The 19,872-nt window shown below is 55.4% G+C and overlaps 1 protein-coding gene across 1 annotated transcript in view; it reads right to left on the reverse strand.

Annotated features, from left to right (window-relative positions):
- The window catches only part of RHBG (Rh family B glycoprotein), a 94,729-nt gene that overhangs the window by 70,506 nt on the left and 4,351 nt on the right, over positions 1-19,872 (reverse strand). Inside the window, exons 9-12 of the mRNA XM_009283420.1 lie at positions 19,679-19,752; positions 17,223-17,305; positions 17,017-17,069; positions 12,873-12,937 (exon numbers count right to left, since the gene is read on the reverse strand). Of these exons, the coding sequence (XP_009281695.1) occupies positions 12,873-12,937; positions 17,017-17,069; positions 17,223-17,305; positions 19,679-19,752 (275 nt within the window). The remainder of the gene's footprint in view (positions 1-12,872; positions 12,938-17,016; positions 17,070-17,222; positions 17,306-19,678; positions 19,753-19,872) is intronic.

Genomic DNA, 19,872 nt, shown 5'->3' on the forward strand with positions numbered 1-19,872 from the left:
TGGGTTTTGCTCCCCTACCACCTCCCCCGACGAGCGAGCGCTGCCGCCCGCGGGTGGGGGCGTGGGAAAGTCCCAAACACCCCCAAATTCCCCCCGTCCCTTCCCCGCAAAACTTCAGCTTCGTTTTCCACCGTTTCTCCTCGCGTTTTTCCACCCCAGCAAACCGGCAAAAAAACCCCACCAAACCAAAAAACCAACCCTCTTTAAATTGACTCAATTGCTTTTTTTTTTTTTTTTCCTTTCCTCTCCAAATCGTTGAAGTCGAATTTATCGACCCAGGAGGGGAAGTTTGGGGTAATATCGTGCGTTTCTGGGTCTGGTCGCAGTTCTGTGCGGGTGGAAGTGTGAAATCTCGCCTGCCACACGTTCAGACAAAGCCGTCTTGTTACCCGGGATTTGTCGGGTCAAGCAGGATCCCGTTTTAAGCCAGTTACTAAATGTAATTCTCCCACTTCGCCTCTCAATTTAGCAAACGAAAAACTACTTTTCTGCTGGGGGCATAAATCGCGGGGAGCGTTTGCCCCCAGAAGTTAAAAAAGAGGATTTTAGCCACGTTATTATTACTGCCATCAGAAGTAATGCTTGTTCATTTATGTAATGAACAGTATTCGAGAAATGTTTCAACACACCAAAATGTCGGCGTTTTATTAGAAATTATTCTGATAAAATATTGTATTTTAAATTACAATTTAAAATGTCCACATTAAAAAAAAAAAAAAACCAAAAAATCTTAACAAGGCTTTTACAGGGTCCTGAGCTGGTGGGAACCAATTTAAGCTCCATTGTGTAGCATCATCCCAGGGTATTTCCTATTATTCTTAGGAATTTGGATTGGTTCTTTATTGTGAACTAAACATTTTTCCTAGCGCTCCCTTTTTTCGCTTGCAAAAACAAAAAAAAATAAAAATATTAAAAACCCTAAAGGAGAATGTATCAAAATAAGAGGGTGTGTTTGGAGACACAGGAGTTTTTAAACTTGGGTCAATCCTGCGCAAAACTAGTTTTGACTGAAAAACAATCCTTGAGACTATCATGTATAAAAGCTTAATCAGTTACGAAGCTGGCTGAAATTTTCAGAATATGATTAAAGCAAACGAATGGCAAGTGTGGCGAGTTTTCACTTTTTAAAGCTAAATACTGTCTTTTTCACCCTCCCTGCTTGGAGGCGTTCGGAGCCAGTGCCGCTTGTGCAGCAAAGCAATTGCCGCTCCAGGACTTCCCTGTCACAGTGGGGCAGTTTAAATCACAAACACTTTTGTGTCTCGTTAAAACAAGGGGGCAGCAAAAAAAAAACCAAACCCAACCCACAAATGGGTTTTAAGAAAGCTTCTTAGAAAAAAATGTAAGTATTCCCGGGGATTCGGCTAGCTGGGTCCTTGCTCCAGCCGGAATTAGCTGCCTAGAACAAGAAAAATATGTGGGTTTTTTTATCACACACCCCAGCACCGTGGAGGGCCTTTCGAAGGGACGGGTGCCGGTGCCTGCTCCCCCGGGCAGGGCAAGGTGATGGTCTTGGACGCTGCAGCCCCCTCCAAGGGTGGATCTCAGCTGCCCTCTGCTCTACAGGCATTTTAACCAAATTTCAGGCCACTCTCCTGGTGTTCCACAGCTTGTTGGGTTTTACCATTGCGAAGGGTTATAAAAGCTTTAGCGGGCTTTGGGCAAAGGATGGTGGCTTCCAGTTGTCTCTGGATACGTGTTTCACCTGGTACAAAGGGCTCCCGTGTCAGCTGCGGGCCGTGGGACGGCAGCAAAACTGTTATTGCCACCGCTGAGGATGAGGATGCTTGTTAAAAATCTCTCCGGCTAGGTGTAAACGCTCCTGCTTTGCACAAAAGTGAGGCTGAAGGATCGTTGATGGATTTATTTTTTTCAAACGTGGAAGGCGGAGGTGTCCTTAAAAGCCACCCCGTTCCCCCCTGCCTCCCTCGATTCCCCCACCCTTGCGCGTGGTTACCGGCGACCAGCATTGTGCACCGCTCTCCAGCCCCGCTCGGCCTTTTGTCAGCCCCCTTTTCTGTGTCAATCAGATGGCTTTTGTCAGGTCCCAGACATGTTGTGTCCACACGCACACAAATATCCCCGCGCAGAGCGTGGGGAACGCGGCGCACATTCAGATCATGCGCTGCACCCTCCCGTGCACGAACACACGCACGCGGGGTGCACACGCATGCTAAACAGCCGCCATGTCCTCCCCAGGGCGGTGGGAATTGGGGTTCGGGGGTGGACCGGAGCGGGAAGCGGTGAGGGTGCCCGTTCTCCAGCGATGCAGCGGGTGTCCGTGTGTCCGAGGGGGCTGTCTGTCCCTGCGGGGGCTGCTGGCACTTCTCTCCCTCGCTTTGAGTTTCTCCCCCTCTCGCTTTTCTCCATCCCTTGCTTTAAACTGTTTTTCTTCAGTTTTTCCCCATGTTTCTCAAGCACGGGGTGACTTTTGACTGAGTCCTCAAGTTGTTCCTGGAAAATGTGTATTTTACAGTGCTGGTTTTGTGAGTTCTTGTGTAACTAGTGACGCCGTGTGACAGAGAAACCACAGCTTAGGTTCAGGGTGGGGGGACACCCTGAACACCCATCCCACGTCTCTCCCGCCCCAAGACTCCTGGGCTCCTCTCCATCCTCAGCTGCCCAAGCCCCCAGCCTCGCGGTTGCTGTTGGGACCCCAACTTGCTGCAGCTCAGAGGGCAACTTTGGGCTAAAACCCATCCCTCTGGGGACTCCGACAGCCCCTGCAGCACAGGGCGGGGCTGGGGACCCACACAGAGGGGCGGCAGCTCCGTTCCTCGGCTGCCGAGATGAGGCCGTTTTCCAGCTGGCCCCTCATAGCGTGGTCCCTGCTAGCTCCCCAGCTGAGAGGAAGCTTTTGCCCCATCCCCATGGTGCTGCCATAACCCCAGGCCGAACTAGGCCTGGTATGGCCGTAACCCTAGGCCAGGCTAGGGGTCTTGGTCTCCTAGCAACCGCTCAGGTCTTGATGGCGCCCGCAGGCCTTGGTAGCGCCCGCAGGCCTTGGTAGCACCTGCCGGCCCTGATGGCCCCACAGGCCAGGGGGAGGGAGGGACGGAGAGGAGGCAGGAGGACAGCACGGCTACAGGCTCTACGTGTGGAAGAGCCCGCTGCGGCAGCCGCCCTCCCCGGGCATCAACAAAATGGCGGCAGGGGCTCCCAAATGGCGGCACCCGGTCCTGCGGGCCCGGCGGGGAAGGTGCCGGCGCAGTGCCAGGGCTGCTCCGGAGGGCACAATGACTGGCACATAACGGCCCCTCGCCGCGGCCGCCCCTCCGCTGCGGCGGGGGGCAACCGGTCCCCCCCCCGCTGTGGCGGGCAGGCGCCCCCGCCTTGGCCGCCTCTGAGGAGGATTAAGGCCACAGTTGTGTCTCCCTCTTTCTTTCCCCCTCAGTGGCTGAGAACAGGAAACATGAACCTATCTGAGACTAATTGACTTGCAAATTAATCGTTTGTCCCTGTGCCTGATAATTAGTGCTAACGATTTTTACACCCACCCCCCCCCTTTTTGCTCTCTCCTCCTCCTCTTTATTTTAAAGGGGGCTGTTTTCCCTTTCTTTTTTTTCCCCCTCTCCTTTTTTTATCCACCCTCCACCCCAGTTCTTCGCTAAGCCTCCCCAGCTGCACCCCCGCCATGGGGTGGGGATGGCATCGGGTTTGGGGGCGAAGGGGCCTGGCAGGGCGGCCGCCCCTCTCCGGCACCCACAGCTGCTTGTTTTCTTCCCACGACTCGGTGCCAGCCTCCACGTCTACCCGTGAAGGACAATAAACGGGGCTGGAAGAAGGGGGTCAGGAGTTTGGGGGGCTGTGGAGGGGCTGGGAGATGGGGAAGCAGGGCTGCCCAGGGACGTGGCATTTCTTCGGAGGTGGCTGCAGCCGAACCTGCGTTTCCGAACTTCCCAAATACCCGGGAAATGGGTTTAAAAAAAAATTAAAAATCAGTTCAAAAGGAAGCAAAGGTTGGGGGTTGTTCTCTCCAGCCTTCCCTCTTCCTCTGTCTTTATTCCAGGGACACATCTCATTTTTACAAGTCAGAAGAGGTGTTTCTCCTAAAGGAGGGCAGCTCAACATGGATATTTGAGGCTGGCGATCGAAATCACCAGCGTTGGCTGTTGTGGCTTTGTCCAAAAGCCTCACCTTAAACCAGGTGCTGCAGGGGATGGACAATGCTGCTGCTGGAGCATGAGGTCAATGTGGGAGATGCGGGGAAAAGTGGGGTTTGTGGTCATTTTTGTGGTCTGGGGCCTCTGGGCGCAGCCCAATGGGGCTTGTTCGTGCCTGAGCCTGGGAGCAGCTTAGGGCTGACGGGAGAGGAGGTGTTCAGTTCGTTGGTGATACGTTAATGGGAAAATGCAGTTTTGTTGAAATCAACGCATTTTACAGGACTATTTCCCTGTCAGCGGCAGAACAACCCCGCTAATATGTTATTCCGATGCTTTTCTTGAGGGCTGGTAACATAAAACACCTTAAAGTACCTTTACCTTGGTTGTTTCATTTCAGTAAACTTTTGCTGCATATCGTATCTCTAGTGAGACTGTACTATGTAAATAATTGAAAATTCTTCACGTAATTGTCATATTTTGATGCAATTCAAACCAAAACGCTTTGATGCTCCTACACTGGAATTCTTGAGAAATCCCACATGGCAAATTTAATTCTTTTTTCCTTCCCTGTTTGTTAGGAGGAAAAGATATCATTTGGAGGGGGATGCGTTGGGGTGGAAGGGGACCCTTTGTGGTGTTGAGCTCCCCTTTTCCCCCTGGCTGGATGGGCTTTGCATCCTTCCAGCGCCAGGAGAGGCGGGAGGTTAAACAGCCCCTCTGTGCCCACGCTCAGGACCCCGACCAGCCCTCGGCCCCTGGCCCGTGGCAGAGCCAGTGTTTGTCCACCCTCCCCGTTCCTGACCGTGAGTCAGGCTGCGGGGTGGGAGCCCCGTGTCCAGCCGTCCCACTGCTCCCCTCCAGCCACGAGGTGCTTCTTCCTCTGGTGCCCAAACGTTGATAATTAAAGGGATCCTTTCCTTTGCAGCTCTCCTTCCCAAATGCTCCTGGTGCCTGACACAATTTGTCAGCCGTACCCCTGCTGTAATCCTATTTTTGCCCCCCTCCCTGCCCCGCTTTGTGTCCAGGGCTCTCTTTGCCTCTCGTTTTTTGCAGCTCCCGCTGCTCAGGCGTTGCCGGTCCCTCTTCCCTCGGAGCTGGGAGTCTATAAACCCTGACGATGCTGTTAGACTCCACGCTCATGAACTCGGTCTGTTTGGTTTGACCAGAGTTAATTGCACACAAACTCCGGCCCGTCGGCACACAGGGGCTCTTTGTTCCCACAAGAATCACTTGCCCTTCGGGGTCGCTGCGGCCACGACCTGCTGTCCCTGAGGGTCGCCCCACCGACATGCACTGTCAATTTGATCCCTGCACCGTGGCGGAGGCTGGGACGGTGCAGGTTTCTGCGAGGAGAAAGCCGAAACGGGGAGCAGGATGGTCGGGGAGGAGGCATTGGCAGAGCCTTTTGGGTCAGGCTCATTGAAGTAATGTGATGATTAGCAATGATTGTTGAGCTTTATGGCTGGGGAGGGGGAGAGAGAGTGACAGAGATGTTAGGGGTGGATTAACCCCCATCAGACCTGTACAAGAGGTTTCTCAGATTAAATACAAGTTCAGTGGTCTGTAAACATTTCCCTTTCGCCAGGGTACTTCGCCAGAGCAGCTCTGGAGTTAATGAAAGCTCTGCAGCTTGCGTTCAGGGACCAGACTTTCACGGCATCTCAATTCCCGCTCGTGCTCGCTGGGCCCACATCCTTTCAAAGGGAGGTCGGGCTTAACTCCCCTGAATTAACACCCCTGTGTCTGTAGAGACCTGAGCCCCCAAGCGCCAGGTCAGCCTGGGTACTTGGTTCCTGTTAGCTTTCCGAGCTGCTCAGAAGCATCCAGCAAACTTTTATTGGGCTCGTGGTCCCTCCAACAGGCTTTAGGTGATGGTTCCATCTGTACGGCGCTGGCACCACGGGGGGAGAGGCTGCACCGGGCATTGCTGTAATGTGCCTGGCACTCCACGGCAGCAGAGGCCCTGGGGTCCTGGGTGAAATTTGGTGCTGCTCAGAGCCAAGTAAATCAGCCAGGGACAAGTCACTTTGCTCTCCTGCCGGCTCAGCTTTGCGGAGGGGCAGGGGTGTCTGTGATGGCGGGTGCTGTCAGGTACCAGTGCAAGGAGCACTGATCCTGGTGGAAGGCTGGAGACAGCACTGAGGGCTCGGTGGTCCCTGGGCAGGACTGAGACCTCCATGAAGACCCTTTCTGACCTGCTCCCCCACCCAGCCATATCCCTCTCTGCTGCTGCTGGGGAAGGCAATCCCTTTCCATTTCAGCATCCTCCAGGGTCCATCTAAGCGAGACCAAGACATGAGTTACAACTCATTTCAGAGGGCGAAGGGGCTGATAACTGGCGGCAGCAGTGGGAACGATGCCCTTCAAAGCTCTCCGGGGTGGCAGAGGGCCCTGGGTGCTCAGCAGTGCTGGAGGGGATGTTCCCACTGACCATCTCCTCCTCAGGGCTGGCCCGCGGCTCGGGCAGGCGGGAACCGTCCTGGAGGTGGCCGGCCCCGTGCAGACCCCTCTGTGCTGAGCGGGGTGGGCTGGCGAGACGCTGCCTCGAGGCGGTTTCCCAATCCTGCGCACCTGGTACTCTGTCAATGCAGCCACTTGGCTAAATGTGGGTCATTGTAGGAGGGTGCAGCCACTCGAGCAAACAAGCCTCAATTGCCCACTGATTGGGGTGGCTGAGAGCACCATCACCGAAATTTCTGAGGGGGGAAGGCGTTAATAATCCCCATTCTGTCTCTGCAGCCCTTGCCCCCTTGTTATTTCCCTCTTTGTGTCTTAATTTGGCCCATTATTATTATTTTATAAAAGGGCCTTTTCTCCACCCCCTCCCTCTTGAAGACACTCCTTAGACCGATGGGAAAATGGCAAGGAATAATTACGAAAAACATCAGTGGAGAGAGGGCCATCTGAGAGGGATTAAAGGATTACAATTAAAACTCATTTTAGGGAGGTGATGTGACATTAGCGTTTTCATTCTTCCCCCCCCCTACCCCCCTTCCCCAAACACCCTCCAGGCTATCTGGGTCTAAGTTGATTAAATGACAAACTCCAGCTCAGAGGGAAACAACAACAAATTAAAAATAGAGTAAAATGAAAAACAACAACCCAAAAATGATTTACAAAATTAAGTGAAAATGAGGTCACTGAGAATTACTGAAAGCCTAGCAGCAGCTGGAAATGGGGTGGACAAAGCACCTGCTGCTGATAGCAGGTTTCTGACAGTGGGAGCATCTCCCCTCTACCTGGTCCAGCAGGCAGGTGAAGATGTCTGAGGTCTCTCCTCCAGGACACGACTTGAGTTTTAGTTGGGCTATGGAAACGTCTGCATTTGGCAGATGGCGTTGCAGGGTTGGTGCTCACCATGGTGTTTGTCAGCCCTGTGCTCCGCTGAGGCGACACAGGGCTTTGCTTTGGGAGCCCAGTGCAGACCCTGTGCTTGCCATGCTCTTCCTCCAACAGCCTAAAGCAGATTTGCAGCAGGAGAGCACAACCTGGGAGGTGCACCCGTGCAAAACCGGTGCTGGAGCAGCAGAGCTGTGCTAGCCCTCGTTTCTGCCTCGGCGCGTCCCTTTCTGGCATGGCTCTGTGGCCCATTTTCTCAGCTCTTATTGCTGCTCAGACTCACACTTTGCAGCTCCTACTAGTGGCTGGAGCCAGCCAGACCCTGCCTCGCTGCTCAGACAGGCTTCGTGCTGGCTGCGGAACGATTCCCAGGGCTGGAGGTGTGCTCCGACTCTCCCTGGATAAAGCAAAGCAGAGGGGGATGCCTGTGGCACGCACGGAGACCTTCCCTGTCTCCTCCTCGTCCATCAGGATGCACAAAGGTTTCTGCCCGTTCCTCCACTGGCGCAGAAAACCCTGACGGGGCTCCCAAGGATGGGACCTGCTTATCACGTCATTAAAATTCAGTGCCGCCGTAAATCAGGGGTGGTGGGAAAGGCAGCGTGCTCCGAGCGGGATGGTGTGGGGGGAGCTGGCATTTCCAAATGGAAACACACACCGAGCTGGGACTTTATTTTGGTAAGGAAAACAAATTCTAGGATGATTGCTGGCTATTTCGGCTAATGGTTATGAAGCCTGGGATGGGGGATTTCCCTTTATAAAACAAAAATGTCTGTAAATCAAATTATTCTGATTATGTGGACACCTAAATCCATGCTGACAGCCTCGTTCAAAGGGGGGATGATGGGAAGATGTGGAGGCAGAGATAGGTGGCTCAGACTCCGCAGTTCACGGCGCTTAGGAAGTTTCGGCTGCTGGTATCTGATCTATAGGGGCCCCGATAGCAACAGTGGGACTGAGTCCACGTCCTGCCCTGAAAGCACAGATCTTACTGCATCTTACTAAACCACAAAAGCCTGCAAGCGCGCGGCCTGGGAATGCTTTTCCCCCAGCGTGTGCGTTTCTGCAGTGCACGCAGCTTTGGGCGTGCAGGTCGGGAGCAGAGAGGAGCTTCTGTCTTCTGCATCCTCCTGTTTCTCCGGCCAAAGGGGTCGGGCTGCAAACCCAGCCTCTCCCCTTTCGCCTCCATCCCGCAGCCTGGCATAGCTGGGCATCTCATCACGTGGCCGCGCACGTGGGCGCGAGCGCTCGTCATGTGAGATGCCATATAGTGTCTCATATTGGGAGGCAGGGAGAGCTGCAAAAAGCTTAACGGAAGGGAAACTCCCCCTCCTCCACCCCCCCAGATCCAGCCTATTTTCTTTCCTCTCCTTTTGTTTCTGGTTTCCGGAACTATGCGGCAAAGCAAAGCGTGGGGAGAAGAAAGAGGCTGAAGAGAGCTGGCATCTGGCAGGGAAAAGAACAAAATAGCAGAGCAGAGCTTTGCTAGGCAGGAGCAGTGAAAGCGGATGGTTCGCAGGGCCTTCTGCCTCGTCGGCAGCGACCGCCCAGGACCTGGGCAAGCTCCAGGAAAATTCAGGGTCTAAACACAGAGCAGGCTCCCTGGCAGGTATAAACTGGCACAGAGTTTGCCGGTTAACTGCAGTGGAGGAGTCAGCCCAGCGGCTTGAATTTTAGCTTGCTTATGGGCATCTTCCTGGCTCCCCCCTGTTCACAGTATCTATCCCTTGGTCTCCCTCCTGCCATAAGCTTCATCCCTCCGAGCATCCCCAGGCATGCCCATCCCAGCAGTTAATTCCCTGAAGACATGCACTGCACCTCCAGCACAGCATCGAGAGGCTGGTGCGCAGTAATACGGCCCCATCCTGTGCTCTGTTTGCAAAAGAGAGGAGGTCGAGGCGGAGGCGATTCTCCCGCAGCCGCTTTCTCCGAGGCTGAAATGATCGGAGCGGCGCACTTCTTTCTGCGATGTCCCTTTTACAGTCGGGGCTGGGAGATGCCTGAATATATTTTATTCCTGTTTTTTCCTCTGTCCCGGCCAGTACAGAAAGAGGTCTTTGCATACAGACCAAATGAAGATAATGTTAATTAGGTAAATTAATTAGGACCAAGATGCAGTGTTTTCCCCCTGAGGAGGAAATACAGTAAACTCCATTTTTGTGAGCTGTTTATTCAGCCAGGGGGGTCGAAGGAGAATAGTGGTGTCAAAGAAGCTGCCATTTTCAAGGTCCTTGTGTCCCTTCTGCGCCGCCCTAGAAAGGGAACAAAACTCTGTTGACAGCAAAATCTCAGCAGGAGCCCCTGGGCTGAGGGGCACGGGGAAGCGAAGTGGAAAGGGTGCCAGGTTTCCGAGCGCCTGGAGGGAACAGGCTTTGGTCTCCGGCGTTTCAATGGGCCGGGGGAAAGCAAATCAGCCCTTTCAAGGCCAATCATGCTGTTCTCGAAGGCACACACTGGAGACAATGTGCCGTTGGCAGCGGGGCAGGGGGAAAGGGACTGGGTGGCCGTGGCAAGGGCGAGGGGAGGAGAGCTACTCGCGGCCGAGAGCCGGCAGCCGTGCTCCTGCTCCAACCATCCCACCTCCCTGGAGCACTTTGAGGGGTGCTGGGACCTCCTTAGCCTGATGCATCAGGAATAGCCCAAGGAGGCTCTTGGGGTGGAGGAGATGGGGCATCCATTGGTGTTTCTCTCTATATTTTATGTTGTCCTTTGAGATGCACACGGCTCTTCCCTCTCCACCAGCATGGGCACAGCTTGCACGGTGAAGGAGTGCTAATGCACCATGCTTGCTCGCTGACCCTCTTCCCGCTCTGGCCTTTGGTTTCACAGTTTTTAATTCATTCCACTCTGAAAGCCTGTGACCAGGAGAGCCTGATCCCAGCCCACGCGCTTGGTCCAGTGTCTTTCCCAGACACGGTGTGGTTTTGAGTGGGTCAATACCCTCCCTGAGACGTGCTGTGGGACAGACGGGTTCGCGGCTGCTGTGGGGCATCGGTGGGTTGGGGTATTTTCATGCCGGGTGCTGCTGTATCTCCTGGAGAGGAGCAGGGCTGATTTTGCCGGCTCTTTCGCAGCCTCTCCCAGCCCAGTGCTCTGCCCACAGCACCATCTCCCGTCGGCATCGCTCTGGCTTGCAGGGGCAGTGCATCCTGGGAATTTCCTTCCCCGGTGCCAGCATACCTTCACCCCAAGCCCGATGGTGCAGACGATCTTCCATCGTCATGTTTAACCCCCCCTCCCCATCACTGACCAAAGCCAGGATGAAAGCGGTGGGGTTTTTTTCCTCTTTCTTTCTTTTTTTAATGGCGTTTCATTAGCCTCCAAATCAGACAGGCTAAACAATGGTGTTCTGTCAGCGATGGGCTTTCGTGCTGATTTCATCTCCTCTCTCATCCGTATGCAAACCAGCCTCCAGCAGGCTTTGGTCATGCCATGGAAACCGAGGTGCAGGCCCGGAATGGGGGTTCTCGGAGTGAGAAATCTCCTGTTCGCTTTTTCCCATTTGCATAATGCAACTTTTCTTCCCCCAGACACTGAGGCGCTTTGTTTATAGAGAGCTGAGAGAAAGGGGGATGCTGGGGACAGAGGAGGACCGCGGGGAGGGGGGAAGCGCCCGGTGGGAGTGGGGAAGAGGAGGGCAGCTCTCGCAAAAGAAGAACACGCAGAGAAAAGCGCGGGGCGACTGGAAGGGAATATATATGAGGATGAGGACTGGGAAATGGGGCCGGGCCAGTTCCCCGTGATCCTGGGACCCGCGCGCTCCTTTGGCCTCTCTGTGCCAGCCGAAGGGTGTCGGGGGGACTTGGCGTGGCTGAGGATCCAGCTGGGAGCCTGGATCTGCACTGAATTAAAGCCGGTTGTCATGATAATGCCCCCCAGAGGAAGCAGGAGCCTTTTCAAGCCCTGCATGAAATACCTCAAAGGGTTTTGTGCAAGAAGCCCCTAAGAACCTCAACTGGTGGAAACCAAAGGTTGTTTGGAGGAATAGTGACCCGCAGGGTACACGGGAAGGTGGCTAAGTGACAGCCAGCAGAGCGTAAGGACCTGGTTGTCCTGGGAGGTGGGGAGAAAAACTGCGGGGGGATGAAATCATCCCGGATTTATTCACAAGGGTGTGTGGAGCTGGGAGGTAAGGAGGTTAAGCAACACAAAATTGCAGTCTGTTTCTCTCCCTCGAAACGTGGCAAACTCCAAGGCTGCACGGGGAGGCAGGAGGATGAAGGGTTCGGATAGTCCAGTCCCCACCGGTGCCCCCGGTTTATTGGAGTCACTGGAGGCAAGTTACCTCCCACCTTGTACCTCTCTTTCTGCAAACTGACGATCTGGTTCTCTTTTGCAAACCAGTTTGAGATCTACTAATGGAGGGGGCAAGGGCTTGCTCATACGAGTCTCATCATCTCCGATGGCTGCACCTCCTGAAAACGAACCCTGGTTATTGCTGGCTCCGTCCTAGTCGACAGGGTGTTTGATTTATGAATTGGATGGATGCACGTTTAATAGTAATAATAACAATAATACGATCTGGTTCTTTTGCAAACCAGTTTGAGATCTACTAATGGAGGGGGCAAGGGCTTGCTCATACGAGTCTCATCATCTCCGATGGCTGCACCTCCTGAAAACGAACCCTGGTTATTGCTGGCTCCGTCCTAGTCGACAGGGTGTTTGATTTATGAATTGGATGGATGCACGTTTAATAGTAATAATAACAATAATAGCAATGAAATGTATTAATCAGTGACGGATGACAGACATGAAACCTGCAGTTAAAAGTATTTTAGGATATGTGAAAATCCCTGTAAATGATTTGCAAATGAGGTACAGACACTAAAGCAGGTGGGATGGGGATATTTTGGGGGTTTGCCTCAAAGTGGGGCCACTCCGTTTTTAAGGTGCTTTAGTGCAAGTTGGATGTACAGACATCGGCTACCGAGTGAAAGTCTCCTGTTGGTACTGTAAAAATGAGATTGATGCTCCGAAGTGTGGGACGCCTCACCAGACCTGGCAAAGTCCTGCAGGATGGGCTGCAAGGGCAGGGCCGGCAAAACCATGGACAGGAGCCTCGGTGATTCACGGGCTCTCGCCTGCACGTGGAAATTGCACGGGTTTAGACTGGAATTGGTTCAAGCCCCGCTTGTGCCGTTTGCGCTTTGGGGCTCTGGTTGCACATGGGACCAGGCGTTACTCCATCCCCTTTAAAGAGCAGCTGGGATTCATCTTGGATGATCTACGGAACATAAAATATTAAATATCTACCTGTGGGCAGGAAAACTCTGCAGTCTAATCTCCGCGTCTGATGATTACAGTATTCTGGGACAGGGGGAAAAGTGAAGGGAAAATATTAGTGCTTTGGAGGATTGTGCTGTAACTCCGCAGAGTCCCTTTAGCCAGCAGTAATACCCACCTTGACGTCCATCTCAGGTGCAGTGGTACCTTCGCGTAGCGCAGCTCTGCGTCGCTGACATACCGCGTGGAGCGGCTGGGATGCTGCTCGTGCTCTGTAAAAGGGATGGGGATTTTGAGGCGGCTGATTTGGGGCTTTTTCTCTTTGTTTTTAGACTGGTTTCTGCAGAAAATGAGATTTCTGCGATCACAAGGGTGCGTCTGTCATTTCTCACCTCTCTCCCAGGAACTTCTGAAATGGGATGACTTCAGCCCCATTTGGCTCAATGTCAGTTTTTGATCCCCAGTCTGTGGGAACAGCTTTGGGGCTTTAGTTATATTTGTTTTTCAGAAGCTCGTTTCTACTATTGGCTCCAAAAAGCAGTTTTTACTTAAAGGCAAAAGACTGGCGAAGGGCTGTGACCCTTCCCTTTGGACAGGGAGAGGAGAGGGCTCTGCGTGGTGGGGGTTTGCCAGGGTGCAAAATGCAAATGCCTCTGCCCGGGGCTAATGAGCTCTGTGGTTAAGGAAGCATCAGAGCATCTCGGTCCAAGGAGACTTCAGCCCAAACGGGCTTTTCTGAAGGAGCCTCGCACATCTACAGGCAGTGCCTGCCTGCTCCTGCCCGCATTGAGCCAGAGCTGCTTGCGGAGCCGGACAGTTGCCTGTCCAAAGCCCATCGTGGCAGCCTTTGGGCAGCGACATGGGAGGAGAGGAAGGAGCAGGCTGTGATTAAAACACTCGATTGGGTGTAAACCACTTTGCAGGTGGTCCGTGCCAGGACGGGAAGGGGCAGCCTGCCCGCGGCAGGCAGCGGGTCGGTCTCTGCCGGAGCAGGGAGAGGGCTTCCCGGCATCACTTCCACGCTCGCCCTCCCACCCTCCGGCCCGCTGGTCATGCCAATTTGTCACCAAGCTGGGATTTCAATTAAACCCCAAAAGGAGGGGTCAGGGGTTATGCAAACACGGTGGTAAAGGCCACTCGCCTGGAGGGCTTTCCCGGGGCCATTGGTGCCGGCCCCTCGCTTTACACAGTCACGATTGACCCGGGCTGAGGGCCGGCATTGTTCCCCACGCTCCATTCAAGAGGCAGTTTGTCAATAAAATTGACCCCTCAGCTCCCGGGGATGCTGCCGCCTCCTCTTCCTCCCTCTCCTGCCGGTTCTGCTGGAGCAGTGTTAACGGTCCCTCCGTGGTCTTCGCGCCCCTGGACGTGCTGAGGGCGAGAGCAGGGATGGGAGCAGAAAGGCCATGTGCTGCAGGGCACAGCAGCGATCATATGGCAGCTGCTTCGCCCCGTGTTGGTTTTTTTTTAATTACTAGTCTCTGCCCTTCGGTCTTCTGCATCTGAAGGCAGTTTCCAGCCGGAGCACTCGGAAACATCGTCGTGAGCAGCAGGTTCATTTGTCCTCTCCGGATCTCGTTCTCCTTTCACGGCCATTAGCTATCACTCTTGCAGCCGCTCCCATGAGCATCCCGTGATGGTTTGCTGCTCATCTCTGCTCGGGTAAGGTTGATGCAGGGACCTGGAGGTTCTCCAGCAGAACCGAGCCCCATTGTCCCTCCCCGTTTCATAACCGACACCGAAGCCCCACACAGGGCAGCATCGCTCCCTACCAAGCCGCGTGCCCGCCGGCACATCCACCCACTCTGGGCACGATCCCACTTCTTGGGGTTCTTGGGGAGGCGCGAGGCTTCCCGGTGGGTTTGGGCGGTGGGACTGCATCGGCTGCTGCTCCCGCACGCTAATTGTGCCGGGCAGCGTTGCAAACAAGCAGTGCTTGAACCTGCAAGCCTGAGGAGGCCGTTTCAGCTGCAAGATAAATGGATATCGCGGAGCAAGTGGCAATTAGCGTGGGTAAAGAGCCCCTTAGTGACTGTCCCTTACATAACACCTTTGTTCCAGGCCCTTCACTTCATATTCAGTTTGTAAATAAACTTGACTCCCAGTTTTACTGGGGCCTTTATTCCCTCTTTATTTTATTTTATTTTTCTTTCAACCCGGCCAAGAACGAGCCAATTGTTCGCCCGCGGGGAGACACGGCGCTTTGAGGCGCTGCCTGGCCTGGCGTTGCCCACTCGCCCCGAAACGGGCGCCGGCATCAGCGAACAACAGAGCCACCCACGCAGCCACCATGCCAGTGATTTTAATTGCTTTGCCCCCACTGACGGTGCCCGGAGGCTCATTACGCTGCTGGCGATGAATGGGGGCCTGAAAACTGAGCTTCGTAATTGCAGTGGGTCGAAGGCGGTGGGGGCTTTTGTTGGGGGGTGGCCTGACAGAGGGGCTGAGCTCTGCCCCCCAAGTTTGGGGTTGGGGAGGGAGTCTGGGGGACTCTGGATCAGCCCCAGTGCAGGGACCCGTCTCTAATTCATGCTGTGTCCTCCCCGTCACCATATAACCCGCGGGTCCTGGGAGGCTTTGTCTGCACCCGTGGGTGGCCTCTGCCAGGCTGGTGGCGAAAGGATGCTCCAAGGCACGGTGGGATGTGCCTTGGTAGATTTGGGGCGCCCAGTCCCAGGCTTCAGGCACACTGCAGGGAGCAGGGCTCAACGGCTCTCCTGCCTTTAACCTGCACCCTCAAGCTGCGGTTTGCTTTTGCCAGGTCCTTTTCCAAAGGGCAGGGGCTGCCTGGGGAGTTATCGAGATGTTTAGTACCACGAGCAGTAGCTCTTCCTCCACCACCGGCACTGCCTGGGCTCTTCCCTTGCCATGGCACAGCGCTGCCGGTCTTTCAAATGGCCCAGCGCTGGCGCTGGTGACGCTGTGCCGCGACGGGAAGCCATCGGGTGCTGCTCTTTGTTCGGCACGGGGATGGTTGGGCCCCTGCTCCTCTCCTGAGCCTTCCCTCTCCCATATGGTGCCCATTATTAGACGCGTGCACCAGCCTCGTCTGACAAGGAGCTTTACAGGTGTCGCTCGGATAACGATTCACACTCTAACGAAGGTGGGAAAGATGATTAGCTGGCTTTCTATCAAACAGCACATGGCATCAGCTGTTCCTGGGGGTGGGGAGGTGGTGGGGGCTGAGGATGTGTAAGGACACGTACGCCGGGAGCTCTGGGAGCCCGGGCTTTGTCCTGCCTCTAATTCCAATGGACTCTCGAGCACCTCTTTGTGTGCCTTAGTTTCCCCAGCTGTAACAGATAGATGTTGTTATTGCTTTTCCTTGTAAAACACCCTTTGAGCAGCTGATTGAGCTCCTGCATTAGCAAGAGGTGATTTAGGCAGGTCTCTTGGCAGCTGGGCTGCCATGGGAGAGGGCAAGGGAGCTGTCAGAGTCGGGGCTCTCAGGGGACAAGGCTGGCGGGTGTTGGGGGGGGAAACATGAATTAAATGAACCCCCTGGAAGCGGGGATGCGGTGTGGTGCGTCTGGAGCGTGTCCTGCAGGCTGCGAGAGCCCCGCGGCGTGGGGAAGGGGTCCCTGGTGCCAGTGTGGCACAGGCAGGCGGGCAGGGCTTGCTCTACGCAGATGTGTCCATGCCCTCCCCTGCCTGCATCGTGTTGGTGGGGCCTTGGGCTTTTCTTGCTGATGTATTTTAAATAAAGACTTGTTTAGCAGGCGGGTCCCAGCATCCCTGAGCCTGACACACACACACCATGCATCCAACCCCTGCGAGCTGGCAGAATTTCTTCTCCAGCTCTTTCCACATCTTGAATATTTTTGGAGAGAGAGAGAGAAAATAGGAAAATGAGAAGAAAATGAGAATAAAATGAGCTTTTCTCAGCTGTCTTTTGCTCCTGCGCAGGGAAAGTGGTGCTGTCTTGCGGTACATCTCCCCGCATCAGGCTGCGATCTGAGGGTGAGCCCTGCTTTGAAAAGCAATGGAGCAGAGAGCTCCCCGCAAGGCTGGGGAAACTGAGGCACGAGTAGCATCTGGCACCCAAACCACCCTCGAAGCAGAAGAGGTGTGAAGGTGGGGTGCTCACCCGAGCTCCTCGTGCCCCGCTGGGGTGCAATCATCACCCAGCCACTGCCACGACCTGCCTGTCCCGGGACGGGCCCCCGGAGCTGCAGGCAGAGCCGTCGCTGCCTCTCCCCGAGCTAGCAGGGCCGGCGGGATTATCTGCTTAGCTGCACCATCTGTTCGCCAAACTGCCATCATTATGTTCAACTTGGGAAGAAAACGGCCCCTACAGAGAAGCAATTTGTTCGCTGACTAAACCTTTCAGGCTCTCGCCGTCCGAACCTACCCTCGCCGCTGCATGGGCGAGCTCTCCGCTCGCGCCTGGCTCGCTTAAACAATCTGCGGGGAGAGTGGCGGCGCGCAAGCTGGTCGCACTGGTAAATGGGAGCGGGGAGGGCGCAGGGCTCCCCTAATCCGATTACAAAACATAACAGCCTTTCAGAGGGGCCAGGGGGCCGGGCGAGGGGAGGAGGAGGGAGGTCCATTTCACACCCGACCCCTACGTCTGGGGGTCTCGCAATGATCTCACTGGAGGGGCTTTTCTTCCCGTCGCAGTGGGTTGCTTTTGAAACGTGCTGCAAGGAGATCAAAAAGGGGAAAGCGGCTGCCTGGGAAAAGAGGAGGAGAGGGCTGGGAAGGAGGTGAGGTGGGAGGGGGTGGCGCAGGGCTGGGGGTGATGACTGGAGCCTGGCACCCCCTTGCTGGGGCACCAGCCCTCGTGCTGCTTCTCCCTCTTCCATCCCTCCTCTGCGATGCGGCACCGGGGAGCGGTGCATGCCACGGGGACATGGGCACGTGGGACGTGTCCTCCCCTGTGACCTGAGTGTGGAGTGGGGCTGGGGTCTCTGCACAAAGCGGGGACAGCGGAAACCCTCCCCTGCGCCCATGGTGGCAGCAGGAACAGAGCTGCGTGGCCCACTTCCCTGTGTTTTGTCGTGGAAATTCGGTGGCACCGAAGCATTTAGCAAATGTGTTGGTTTCACCAGGTTTTCTGTAATGAACAACTGAAACTGGAAAAGTTAAAGTGATGGTTTGGCTTATATCAAAGTAAGAAGTTTTGAATTTCTGCTGTGGAGCAATGCTTCAAACTCCAAATTTTCTCTAATTTGATTTAATTCCTTTTAGGAATGATAAAGAGCCCTTTAAAAGTGATGTTTTATGGTCAGCCTGCAACCAAATGATGTTTTGTTTGGGGTTTTTTTCATCTTTGTTGCAATCATTTAAAAAAATCCACGTGTTTCAACAGCAGCAGGTAGTAAAACAAGATGGTCCCGAATGTGGCCACTTTGGCTGGGTAGCAAACCGCTTACCCCAAACCTCGCTGTGCTGGTCCTGAACCCCCTGTCCCTCCTGCGTGGCATGGGGCTGTGGCCCCGTCCCCGGGGCACGGTGCTGGCAGCTGAGGACACCTGCGCCTGCGGGAACCCCACATGGCGAGCGCCGGAGTCTGGCACTGGAGGTGTGAAAGCATCTGGCAGCCGCCCCTGGGCTCACGGGAGGTGGGTCCCCCCAGGCCTCCTCCCACCGGGGACCCCCGGCACAGTGACCATCGCCCCTCTGGGAGCCCTTTGGGGCTGTGCCCTTGCTCCAGGTGCTGCAGGACCCCCCTTGGCTTCGCTCGAGCTGCCACATTTCCAGGGTGCTCGAACCTGCTGGAGGTTTGGGGGCTGCTGCCCACACCTGGGGCAGGCAGGCAGGGTGAGAGCCTCTCGGGGGGGGGCATGTGGAGACGGGGTGCTGGGGGCTGCCGGGGGTCCTGGAAAGCAGGGGGACCTGGGGGCTGCAATGGCCAGGGGAGCATCCCTCTCCCAACAGGGCTGAGTGCTGGGGGCCACTTTCCTGTTTTGAGGAGGGGGGCTTTTTCTTGGCCCCAGTCCCCGGTGCAAGGCGATGACTGGTAAGGGGAAGGCAGGGGTCACCCCTGCTGCTGGGGACCCCGGTGTCACCTTGGTCTTGCCCCTGGCTGCTGGCTGCTCTGGGCTGTCGCACCCTCTGGTGGCCAAGGCTCTGGGAGGGTACCCTCCTTGGGGTGGGGACGACGACGGGGATGGAGCAACCCATGAAACCCACCGCATGGGCATCAGTCTTTAGGGTGAAGGGGGGTCCTGGGGGCTTTGCTTTCCTCCCTGGAAAGAAACCTGGAGGAAACTCAGCCGGCAAAGCTGGGCAGGTGCTGTGTGAATTCACTGGCAAATCCTGAAACTACAAAAGATCTATGTGTTTTAATTGTGGTGTGCAAGTGTCCACAAGAAAGTCTTTGCTGCTTTCTGTGGAGCCTGGTACGCCCCTTCCCCGACACAGTCCCCCTCATTGCTGCCTTCTCTTCAGGGAGCAGTAGATGGGGAAACTGAGGCACAGAGCAGAGAGGGGAAGTAGCTGAGCCGAGTCTGGACACCCTGAGGTATCCCTGGAGCAAGCTGGGTCGCTCCCACAGCAAGCACCCGTATCACTGCAGCATGTCTTCATCCTGCAGAGGCCCGTGGGCACCCGACTGCTCCCAAAACCTTTGGGACCAGGAGCTGGCTCCCACGTGGGGACAAGCCCGGCTGTCTCCAGAGCAAGCTGCTGGGAAATTCAGGCTGCCAGAAGCTTCCTGGCACTGGCGATGCCGGCAGAGGGTTGAGCCTGGTGGTGCAGGACCCCACCGGGTGGTTGGGGTCATTAGACCAAGGTGCTGGTGCCTGGCTCCTTTCTGCTCTCCCCACGGTCACATCCTTCCTCGGCCACCTGCGCCAACACAGAGACACGGAGCGGGGCAGAAATGGGCCCTGCTCGGGGCAAATCAGGACTGGATGGGGGGACCTGGGGGGCTTTAATAAAGCTGTCTCCCACCCCAAATGCTGCTGCGGGAGGAGGCAGGGTATCGGCAGCCGGGGAAGCAGCATCCAGCCCCTGCCGCTGCCTGAGCCCCGTAAACCCCTTTTTTACCAGCAAACCCCCAGCTTTACCTCCCAGAGGACCGTGTTTTCCAGGCACCGCGTGTCCGGGGGAGACCTCAGCCCCTTTATTTTCAGGACGGCTCCTGAGGATGCCGAAAGCCGGGCGAGGGCGTCTGAGAGCTGGGCGGCCGGCCCAGCCCGGCTCCTCTCGCCGGGCTTCCCCTGACATCTAGCGGCAGCGCCGGGCTGGGCTGGGGCGAGCC

This window comes from Aptenodytes forsteri, unplaced genomic scaffold (assembly GCF_000699145.1).
Source record: "Aptenodytes forsteri isolate BGI_AS27 unplaced genomic scaffold, ASM69914v1 Scaffold230, whole genome shotgun sequence".
NCBI classification, from domain to species: Eukaryota; Metazoa; Chordata; class Aves; order Sphenisciformes; family Spheniscidae; genus Aptenodytes; species Aptenodytes forsteri.